We start from the raw sequence: 12,573 nt of genomic DNA, 5'->3' as shown, positions 1-12,573 counted from the left end.
TTAGGTCACCCAAATATCTGTAATAAATATGGGTTGTAATAAACTAACAGCATGATGCTGATAGAAACTGTCTAAAGCACTATAAAACTCAACTGTTAGAATAAGAAAACTTATTTAGTTATTTAACATGAATTTAATGAATGTCTGCTGTTAGGTGTGCTAAATTTTGTACCCTAAAGAACATATAATCTTGTAGGAGTAGAGAAAAATATCAGTAAACTTTTACCTCCAATATTTTACTTAACATAACAACATTATGATAAAATGGTTGGGAAGTAAGATGGTGAAGTAGTAGGAAGGTTTGCCTGGGTTTGCCTCAAAAACAACTGAATAAATATCAAATAATTCTGAATACCCAAGAAATCAATCTGAAGACTGATGGAACAAAATGCACAACTAGTGGGAGAGAAGAGGCCACATAAAGGGAATTAGAAAGTGTGAAGGTGAGAATTGAGGAAGGAAAGGAGAAAAAGATGACAGATGCCGCAGAGGGGGGGAGTCCTGATACGGAGAAAGAAGAAAGAGAGAGAGGGGAACACAAGGGGAATCACAAAAGGAAAACACTTTCCCTAAGACATGGACTAGGAAAATGAGAGCGTCTGATTCTTGTGAGATTATATAAGGAGCTGAGCTAAAAAACTAGAATTTTAGAGGTCTGTATCATGGCTGGTATGGAGCACAGTAGGTGTTATAGTGCTCCTGTAGAAGGAGGGAAAATAGCCCAGTAGTTGATGGTGAGATCTGAGGATCTCCGGCACTCACTGGGAGAGGTGGTCTCCCCCTTCTTGGAATGGATCTGGGTGAGGTGGCATTGCCTCTCTGGGGACAAAAGAGCTAATGGGTGCCACTGCTATCCCTTTCCCCTTAACATAGGTGCAGAGATGGCTTCTGGAGGAGGCTAACCTGGACACTGGCTCTTTGCTGCACTTTACTCTCAAATCCATTCCCTTGTGCTTTGGTGCAACAGCCCTTGTGGAACAAACCAGCATTAGTCCCAGCATGGAGAGACCCTCCCCAGCATAGGTCCCCATGAGGCCAGATTCCTGCAAGTTTGTAGTTTTGAAACTTAGCCAACCTCCTTGGAAGAGAACACAGGTGTACTGTATTGCCAGGTGGCCAGATGGCCTAGACACAGTCAGGGTGAGGGAGGGATCTGAGAGAAGCCTGGGAAACGTGAGGGGGAGATTGTTACTCTGGAAAGGCTTCCCAGACAGCTATGGGTTTGAACTCCCCTATCCAGGATGGGAGATAGGGCTGGCGCTATTTCTCTTCCCCACCCCTGGCATAAGCTGACTTCAGTGAGCAGAACAGCACCAATAGTGGTGATCTAAACCGCTTACACAAAGCTCCACCTACTGCACTCAGCAGGTGCTGCTTTTCTAGGGCAAGTGTGAAGAGAACCAGGGTAGTAGACACCTCCTCTAGAGGACCAACACAAGTTCCCTCCACACACATATCTACTGACCATAGAATTCTGCAAAGCTTCAGCTATCTAGGAAATAGTGTCAGGTTTCTTTCAGCAAGCAGATCAGAGCACACCTAGATAAAACTCACCACCCTCTGAACAAGGCCAAACTCTCACCAATGCAGGCAAGGAGAAACTCTGCAGTGGACTGACCTGAGGGAAAGAGCAGCCAAACACAACAGCAGAGAGCACAAAGCATACACCAGAGACACTTCCTGAAGGACCAGACCCTGGAAAGTATATGGCCTCTTCTTCATAAAGCCATTACATTAAGGAACATGAAAAATAATAGGCTTTTCTAACACACAGAAGACAGACCTAGACAAAATTCCAAGATGAGGAAATTCATACCAAAAGAAAGAACAAGGAAAGGTCACAGCTAGGAATCTAATCCAAATATAATTGCTTGAAGGATATTTAAAAGCAACAATCATAAGGATACTAACTGGGTTTGAGAAAAGAATAGAAGATATGAGGGAATCCCTTAATGCAGAGATAAAAAAAAATCTAACAACTAGTTAGGCCAAAATAAAAAAAAAAATGCTATAACCAAGATGTGAAACTGACTGGACATATTACCCACAAGTATGGAAGAATCGGAGGAAGGAAAAAGTGATGTAGAAACTAAAATAATGGAAAATAATAAAGCTGAACAAAAGAGAGAATGAAGAATTATGGAACACGAGAATAGACTTAGGGAACTCAGTGACTCTATCAAACATAATAACTGTCAGAGAAAAGGGGGAAGAAAGTTTATTTGAAGAAATTATAGTTGAAAACTTACCTAATATGGAGAAAGAAAGAGACACCAAAGTCCAGGAAGCACAGAAAACTCCCATCAAAATCAACAAAAGCAGGCCAACACCAAGACAGAGCATAGTTAAATTTGCAAAATATAGAGAGAAAGAAAAAAGTCTAAAAGCAACAAGAGAAAAGAAGTCGTTAACTTACAAGGGAAGACAACAAAAGGCTAGCAGACAATCTCTCCATAGAAATTTCACAGCCGCCAGAAGGGAGTGGCATGATACATTCAGCATGAGAATGGAAAAATATGTAGCCAAGAATACTTTATCCAGCAAGGCTATCTTTCAGAAAACAAGGAGACATAAAGAGTTTCCCAGAAAAACAAAAACTAAAGGAGTTCATGACCACTAAACCAACCCTGCAATAAATATTAAGGAGACTCTTTGAACGGGAGGGAAAACCCAAAGTGATTAAAAACTAGAAAGGAACAGACAAAATCTCCAGAAAAAAACGACTTGAAAAGTAACACAATGACTCTAAAGTCATATTTATCAATAATCACTCTGTATGTAAATGGACTAAATGCTCCAATCAAAAGATACTGGGCATCAGAATGGATCAAAAAAACAAGACCCATCTATATGCCACCTACAAGAGACTCATTTTCGACCTAAAGACACCTTCAGATTGAAAGAGAAAGGATGAAGAAACATTTATTGTGCTAATAGAAAGCCAGAAGTAGACATACTTTTGTCAGACAAATGAGATTTTAAACAAAAGACTGTAACAAGAGATGAAAAAAAAGGGCACTATATCATAATAAAGGGGTCTGTACAACAAGATGTAACAATTGTAAATGTCTATGCCCCCAACTCAAATATACAAAACAATAACAAACATAAAGGAAATAATTGAGGGGCACCTGGGTGGCTCAGTTGGTTAAGCGTCCGACTTCCGGCTCAGGTCATGATCTCGCGGTCCGTGAGATCTGTGCTGACAGCTCAGAGCCTGGAGCCTGTTTCAGATTCTGTGTCTCCCTCTCTCTGACCCTCCCCCGTTCATGCTCTGTCTCTCTCTGTTTCAAAAATAAATAAACATTAAAAAAAATTTTAAAAAAGGAAATAATTGATACAATAATAGTATGGGATTTTACCACCTCACTTACATCAATGGACAGGTCATCTAAGCAGAAAATCAACAAGACAACAATGAATTTGAATGACACACTGGACCAGATGGACTTAACAGATATATTCAGAATATTTCATCCTAAAGCACCAGAATACACAATCTTAAGTGCACATGGGACATTCGCCAGAATAGATCACATACTGGGTCACAAATCAGGCGTTACCAAGTAAAAGAAGGTTGAGATCATACCATGCATATTTTCTGACCACAATGCTACAAAACTTGAGGTCATCCACAAGAAAAAAAAAATTGGGATGACCACAAATACATGGAGGTTAAAGAACACCCTAATGAAGAATGAGTGGGTCAACCAGGAAATTAAAGAAGAAATACATATATTCTATATAGAATATATATGTATGTGTGTGTGTATAATGTGTGCATATACATATATATGTATATATATATATATATATATATATATATATATATATACACACACACACACACAAATGAAAATGAAAACAGGACAATCCAAAACCTTTGGAATGCAGTAAAAGCAGTCATAAGAGGAAAGTATATATCAATACAGGCCTACCTAAGGAAGCAAGAAAAATCTCAAATATGTAACCCAAACTTACACCTATAGGAGCTATAAACAACAACAACAACAACAACATCAACAACAACAACAAATGAAGCCTAAAGGCAACAGAAGAAGAGAAATAATAAAGATCAGAGTAGAAATAAATGATATAGAAACAAACAAACAAAAACAGAACATAGCAATGAAATTAGGACCTGGTTTTTGAAAGAATTAATAAAAATTTTAAAGCCCTAGCCATGCTTACCAAAAAGAAGATAAAGGAACTAAATAAATAAAATAATGACTGACAGGGATCACAACCAATACCACATAAATGCAAACAATTATAGGAGAATATCATGAAAAATTACAGGCCAAAAAATGGGTAATCTGGAAGAAATGGATACATTCCTAGAAAAATACAAACTACCAAAACTGAAACAGGAAGAAATAGAAAAATTGAACAGACCCATAACTAGCAAAGAAATTGAATCAGTAATCCAAACTCTTCCAACAAACAGAAGTCCAGGGCCAGATGGCTTTCCAAGAGAATTCTACCAAACATTTAATGAGGAGTGAATGCCTATTCTTCTCAAACTATTCCAAAAACTAGAAATAGAAAGAAAACTTCCAAACTCATTCTATGAGGCCAGCATTAGCTTGATTACAAAACCAAAGACCCCACTAAAATACAGAATTATAGGCCAATGTCTCTGATGAATATGGATGCAAAGTTCTCAGTAAAATATTAGCAAATCAAATCCAACAGTACATTAATACAATCATTCACCACCATCCATACTCTATGGGATATATTCCTGGGTTCAATATTTGCAAATCAATATGATACACCACATTAATCAAAGAAAGGATGAGAACCATATGATCCTTTCAATAGATGCAGAAAAAGCATCTGACAAAGTACAGCATCCACTCTTAATAAAACAGTCAACAAAGTAGGATTAGAGGGAACATATCTCAACATCATAAAGGTCACATATGAAAAACCCACAGCTAATATAATCCTTAATGGGGAAAAACTGAGCTTTTCCTTTAAGATCAAGAAAAAAAGACAAGGATATACACTTTCATCATTGTTATTCAACATAGTACTGGAAGTCCTAGCCTCAGCAATCAGACAACAAAAAGAAATGAAAGGCATCCAAAGCAGCAAGGAAGAAGTAATTTCATTATTTACACATGACATAATACTCTATGTAGAAAACCCAAGGATTCTACCAAAATATTGACAGAACTGATACATGAATTCAATAGTCGCAGGATAGAAAATCAAAGCGCAGAAATCTATTATATTTCTATACACCAATAATAAATCAGGAGAAAGAGAAATCAAGTAATTGATCCAAGTTATAACTGCACCAAAACCCATAAAATACCTAGGAATAAACTTAAGCAAAGCAGTAAAATATCTGTACTCTCAACTCTAGAACACTGATGAAAGAAACTGAAGAGGACGCAAAGAAATGGAAAAACATCATGAACTGGAAGAATTAATATTGTTAAAATGTTTAAACTATCCAAAGCAATCTATACATTTATGCAATCCCTATCAAAATACCATCAGCATTTTTCACAGACCTAGAACAAACAATCCTATAATTTTTTTTAAAGTTTTTTTTTTTCAACGTTTATTTATTTTTGGGACAGAGAGAGACAGAGCATGAACGGGAGAGGGTCAGAGAGAGAGGGAGACTCAGAATCGGAAACAGGCTCCAGGCTCTGAGCCATCAGCCCAGAGCCTGACGCGGGGCTCGAACTCACGGACCGCGAGATCGTGACCTGGCTGAAGTCGGACGCTTAACCGACTGCGCCACCCAGGCGCCCCAAACAATCCTATAATTTGTATGGGACCACAAAAGACCCAGAATTGACAAAGCAATCTTGAAAAAGAAAAGTAAATCTGGATGCATCATAATTCCTGACTTCAAGGTATATTCGAAAGCTGCAGTGGTATGGTCAAGATGGTATGATATTGGTACAAAAATAAACACAGAGATCAATAGGATAGAAAAGAAAACCCAGAAATGGACCCGCAACTATATGGTCAACTAATCTTTGACAAAGCAAGAAAGAATATCCAATGGGAAAAATACAGTCTCTTCAACAAATGATGTTGGGAAAACTGAACAGCAACATGCAAAATAATGAAAGTAGACCACTTTTCTACATCATACACAAAAATAAATTCAAAATAAAATTCCTACACATACACATTTAGAATGAAAGACCTAAAAGTGAGACAGGAAACCATCAAAATTCTAGAGAACACAGGCAGTAACCTCTTTGACATGGGATGTAGCAACTTCTTACTACATACATCTCCTGAGGCAAAAGAAACAAAAGCAAAAATGAACTATTGGGACTTATCAAGATAAAAATCTTCTTCACAGTGAAGGAAACAATCAACAAAGTTAAAAGACAACCTTCAGAATGGGAAAAAATATTTGCAAATGACAAAAATGATAAAGTGTTATTATCCAAAATCTATAAAGAACTTATCAAACTCAACACCCAGAAAACAAATAATCCAGTTAAAAAATGGAGAGAAGACTGGAACAGACCTTTTTCCAAAGAAGACATTCAGAAGGCTAAAAGACACATGGAGAGATGTTCAACATCACTCGTCACCGTCAGAGAAATACAAATCAAAACTACAATGAGATCTCACCTCACACCTGTCAGAATGGCTAAAATTACCGACATAGAAAATAACAGGTGTTGGCAAGGATGTAGAGAAAGGGGAACACCTCTTACACTGTTGGTGGGAATGAAAACTGAGGCAGCCACTATGGTAAACAGTATGGAGGCTCCTCAAACTGAGCCAGCCATGTACCCCCATTCTAATATTTCTTATGACATATATACAATAGCAACCATCTGGTGTTACTCTTACTGGTCTCAATCAGATATCACATTTTTATTTATTTACTCAATTATTAATGATGAAGGAAACAAAGGCAAGAAAAATGTGGTTTAAATTGAATTCCCATTCAGCCTGCGGCCCATTGATAGATGTCAGAGACCTGCAGCATGTAACACTTGCCAAAAAGTTTATGGCTGCCTTAATGACTTAAAGTTTACACTTCCTTAAAAACTAAAAACAAGCTTATCTTGACAATAGCTAAATCTTCAGGGTCCTGTGAGACCCTGCTTTCAGGATCCAGAAATTCCTTGGAGACTTAAGTTATCTATATCTCCACTCCCTCCACAAACTTGAGAGAATATACTCAGTCACTCCTCACAACCCCAGTGTAGGCAGAGACATAGTCACAACAATCAACAGTTTGAATGGCAATAAAATAATCTTGTCATAGGAGAGCAGTCTTCTGTCCGGTGGTATTTAGAGTATATGATTTTTAATTACTCAGCTGATACTCTGATACATTTCAAAAAAGTCATGCATATTTCACCTGGAATGTTTCCTAGTCAATACACTGTCTAAAAGAATGAGCATATAGTAAAAAAGAGCAGCAGCAATACAGAATGGGATCCTACTGTACCTGGTGAATGAGGCGGAGGAGAGCACATCAGAACAACCCCCTGGCCTTCCCTCACAGAGACTGCACTTCTTGTCCGGCCACTAAAATTTCCCAGATCTGTCAACATAACACAGGATTTAGATGCAAGGCTAAAAAAGTGGGGGAAAACTTAAAGAATTACTACTTTTATAACTTGTGCCTACTTTTCTCTCATTATCCAGACAAGGTTTATTTTTATTTGTTAAGCTGTGATAGGAAGGTCTTAAAAATAAATACATACCATTCAATTTAAATACCACAATTTTCAGATTATATGCAACTGTACACTCTTTATTTCTATTGAGGGTGCATACAAGGTGCCAGTGTAGGAAGAAAATAGACAATACATTTATAACCCATTAAATAGTCCTTTTATTTCTTTATAATATTTCCTACATATTAATTTTTCTACTGTTAATAGAAGCCATTCATGCATAGTGAGAAGAGAAATAGAAGTGGTTAGGGGTACCTGGTGTCCAACCTGCTGCCTCATTATGTAATGCTAGGAATGGCATGTAAAACCAAGCATGAATTCCCAAAGTAGAGAGACTTGTGTGCTCTAGCAGAATATAATGAAGATATAAAGTATTCTTTATCTATAAGTATGAGGGAAAAAGCCATGCTATTTTCATTTTATAGAAGCCTGGAATGGCTTGTGCAAATTAATTATACTCATCCATTTTGGTTACTCTGCAAATATTGTAGTTATCAAAATACTCCACTGTAAGTATTAAAGAGTATAGCATTGAACGGGGTTCAACTGTCTTTCCTTAAATTATATTGCACTTGCACAAATTGAAAATACTTTCTTAAAAACAAAGTGGCCTAAAAAGAATGATATATATCATTCTATCTATTTCTATTATTATTTATTAATCTATTCATAGCTCAGTATATATGGCCCTTTCCTCTTCTTGGGCTAGGTTGATCAATGATGTGATTTTAGAATAGTTTCCTAGAAACGGTAGGAGTTAAATATTTTAATACATAAACATTGCTCCAGAATTATGAGTCTATGAAATATATTCCCATGGTGAAGAATGCTTCTTGAAAATGTTCTCCTTTTCTTTCCTTTATTCACCAATTGTAAGAGAGATTTTTTTTGAAACTTCTCATTACTTCATATTAAAATAGTATGTTACATAGTAATCCAATGTATACTCTCAAATTTAATGTTTGTTAATCTGACAAAAGATGAGAGTAAGCAGTAAACAAAATATACTGAAATTATATGAAGGAGATAAATCACTAACTTTAATATCCTAAGAGGGATTCTATACCTTACTTTTTTTAGATATGTACAATAATTTACTGATTTAGTGAATGTACAATCAAATCTTTTTTTTTAATTTTTTTTAACGTTTATTTATTTTTGAGACAGAGAGAGACAGAGCATGAATGGGGGAGGGGCAGAGAGAGAGGGAGACACAGAATCTGAAGCAGGCTCCAGGCTCTGAGCCATCAGCCCAGAGCCAGACGTGGGGCTTGAACTCACTGACAGGGAGATCGTGACCTGAGCTGAAGTTGGATGCTTAACCGACTGAGCCACCCAGGTGCCCCTCAAATCTTCTTAAATACATTCCAAATTACAAAGAACTAACAAACAGTGAAGGCCTAATGGCAAATAAATACAGAAGTATTCGTTATTGATGAAAGTGTTAGGATTTTACACATAATTCTATGTTTCATTATAAATAGTTAAGCATTTCACAAACTGTATAGATAAAAAAGAAAGAGTTTCTAATTCTACTTTTTTTGGTGATGGTTTAAGAACATACACAATAACTTCTGGTAAAGATAAGTTTACTCATTTTCAAATATGTGTGACTCAGGGCTTTAAATTCATATGTATTGATTCTTAGGGATAGAAGCTCTCTTTTTCCCAATAAATAATCTTAATATGAAAACAAGCATGTCAAGGTTTCTAATTTGACTCCCTTTGACTCTACTACTGGACACAGCACAAGAACCACACTGTGAGGCAGTGGTTGCATTAAGGCTGTGATATCTCTTTAGGGATTATATGGCTTTACTTTCCTTTTTTCATCCTCACTGAATTTATAAACTCTAAAAGGCTATTTGGATATTAATATATTAAAATTGAATTTCTGAAATGATTTCTGAAACATATATGTAACTTCCAATACATTTACTACACGTTTTGTTATGTTTATTATGACATTTCAAATTAACCTATTATAGTTAAAAGAATATTTTAATAGAAAACAATCATAAGTATATAATGTTAGCAGATAGAAAGGTCTAAGAGGGATCTCTCCTGAAATACTTCATAAAGATAACACTGGTTGGTATAGTGGGTTGAGTAAATTTGGAAACAGGAAGGTTTTTCACCCCCGGAAATAAACACACACACACACACACACACACACACACACACACACACACACACATTTCAAAAACCAGTGCCTAGAAAAGTGAATTAGTTTAAAGAGTTGGAGAGAGAAAGTTGCAAGAAATTGGCAGGAAGGAAAGTGCATAATGGGTTCTGGACACTGATCTTATGATCATATGTTAAATACAGTAGATTGGTTAGTTATTAGGGAGAAATGAGGAAAAAGGGTCAAGGCACCAGGATAAATCGTATACAGTTAGGAATAAAGTGTTGAGGTTTATCTGTCTCTTGGGCTTTAATTTCCTAGTCTTAAATCTGTTCTAAGTGACAATGTTTGGTGTATGGGAGTTGTGTGTTTGGAAGAAGGAATGGGAATCCAGTGTTTATTTAAATTGCAGTTGGTCCTGTAGGTGGTGCTAGTAAGTTTTAGACTGTCAATGTTCCAGGCATTCTCAATTAATTCTCTAACCTTAAAGGTGTGGTGAAACCAGTTAATTTACTATGAGTTATAAACTTCATAAAATTAAGCTTAAATTGTACAAAAAATAAACTATTAAAACAAGTAAAACACTTTAGATGTGAGACACTTGAGTTTTATTAATCACTAACATTTGGGTATTAGATTCTTATGTAAGATTGAAGAACTAAGATAGGTGTTTTTTCTGCGGGGTATCACAGCTTTAACTTCTGTGATTTCTATAGAAATGACTTACAGATTTTCTAATACTTGTTGCATCACCTGCAAAATTGTTGCATATTGAAGTCTTCTTTTATCACTTTTATTTTTTGTTGTTACTGTTGTTTCTGTTATCATTAGGATTACTCAGATCACTGTCAAATTTCTGTGTCTCACATACATATCCTGTAATATAAATTGGTTGTACCTCATTCAGAAACTACCTTTAACATTCTAAAACAATAAAAAAGAGGAAATGAAGATAGATGAATAATCACACTAGCTACTAGCATACACACTCTATGATAGGCATTTTGGAGGTTAAATATTAATTTCTCCATTTTAAAGATTACTAAACATATGTGAAGAGCAAATAGCAACTTGACAATGATTGCACACTTAATAAGTAGTGAGTTGGCAAATCAAAATCAACGTGGTTGTTTAAAATAATGTATTAGCACAAAACCAATTCAATATTTAGAAGTTAGACTAAGTTGATTTCAGGACTTTAAAAATAATATTCATAAGGGTCTCTTATGAAAAATCATTTTCTGACAGATGATAGACCTATAGATGAAAATATTGAAGAATGGAAAAATAATTCTTACATTTATTTTGAGCAAGAATTGAGTTAGCATTTCTCATACATAGTCATTTGTCTGCAGGTAAAATATTTCCTAAGACACTCTAAAAAAATATGATTATTAATAATAGTTTCTAAAATAAAAAATTGATTTTTGACTGGTACCTTGACTGAAAGCCATAGGAACTTGAAGCTTTGTGGTGTTCTTATTGGCAAATGTGAGCTCATAAACCTATGATCAATTTGTAAGCACAGAGGGCAAAGGCTTATTATCCCCACTGATTGATGAGGGGACATTGGCATTCACTAAGGTTAAATAACAGAAATAAAACTCATAGCCAGTATTTGAATCATTAAGATGACAAATTCATTTCTGGAATTAGCATGTTTCCATGTTAATAGGAGTTATTACAATACTCTTAATTTAAAATGTTTTAACAGATGTGGTTATTTCTTTAAATACTTACTTATTACACCACCTGAAGTAATCTACAATTCTTTAAAATAATTGTTATAAGTCCACGAATGTAACATCATATCACCTTTAAAAGTGTTAATTATTTAATAATGCTTTTGAAAATATCAGTTGGGTTAATTAGAGGTATCTCAAAAAATATACTCCTATTTATTACATGAAGATAAGAATTGAGATGTAGCTAGAGGTATGGTGAGGTAAATCTACAAGAGATCATGACAGCTACAATGAAACTTTCTTCATTCTAATTTTTCCTTCTTATATATAACAGGTCCGATGAATAATCTCTTGCTGTGGCTTGCCATTTTCACTTGGCATATTATCAGATATTAATCATCCAGCCAAAGGTTTCACTAATTAAGAGGAAACCAAAGTACACCAGAGTATGTTTGCCTTGAAAGAGACAATTTTAACTATATTACAAGTAAAACAGTAAATTGTAATTGCTTTTATAAAAAGATCAATTATCCAGAGTGTGATAAAAATGTTTTTGATCTTAAGGTCTTTCCTTTGATATCTTGATGTATGTTACAAAAAGTTACTTTGATGGTGAATAATACATACAGTGAAATAATCTCAAAAGATAAAGTTATATATAAATTTGTTTTGACTAATGTGATGATAGTCTATAATCCTGGCACAGGTTCTATACATGTGACATAACTTTCTACACTCTGGGTGAGCAATTATATAAATAATTCTTTTTTTCAACTTAAATAATGTTTCTTTCTTTTTTTACTTAAAAAGTTAATTCCAGTATAATTAACATATTTTGTTATGTTAGTTTTAGGTGTACTATATAGTGATTCAGCAATTCTACACATTACTCAGGGCTCATCATGGTAAGTGTGCTCTTAATCTCTTTCACCTATTTCACCCAACTCCCCTTTTCCCCTCTGGTAGCCATCAGTTTGTTCTCTATCGTTAAGATATAAAAAACTATTATTTTCTTACTTCTAAGTTCAAATTTGGTTTTTCAATCTCAGATCAGTCTTAATTCATTAAAAGTCTCAGGAAATTA

The 12,573-nt window shown here is 35.2% G+C and overlaps 1 protein-coding gene across 3 annotated transcripts in view; it reads right to left on the bottom strand.

Annotated features, from left to right (window-relative positions):
- CNTN5 (contactin 5) overlaps nucleotides 1-12,573 on the bottom strand; it is a 1,407,026-nt gene that overhangs the window by 464,007 nt on the left and 930,446 nt on the right. For all 3 annotated transcript variants that reach the window (XM_040489700.1, XM_040489698.1, XM_040489699.1), the window contains one exon: nucleotides 7,448-7,543. In XM_040489700.1, coding sequence (XP_040345634.1) covers nucleotides 7,448-7,543 — 96 coding nt within the window. The remainder of the gene's footprint in view (nucleotides 1-7,447; nucleotides 7,544-12,573) is intronic.

This window comes from Herpailurus yagouaroundi, unplaced genomic scaffold (genome assembly GCF_014898765.1).
Source record: "Herpailurus yagouaroundi ecotype Mexico unplaced genomic scaffold, PumYag 180, whole genome shotgun sequence".
Classification (NCBI taxonomy): Eukaryota; Metazoa; Chordata; class Mammalia; order Carnivora; family Felidae; genus Herpailurus; species Herpailurus yagouaroundi.
This window is presented reverse-complemented; position numbering and strand designations above follow the sequence as displayed.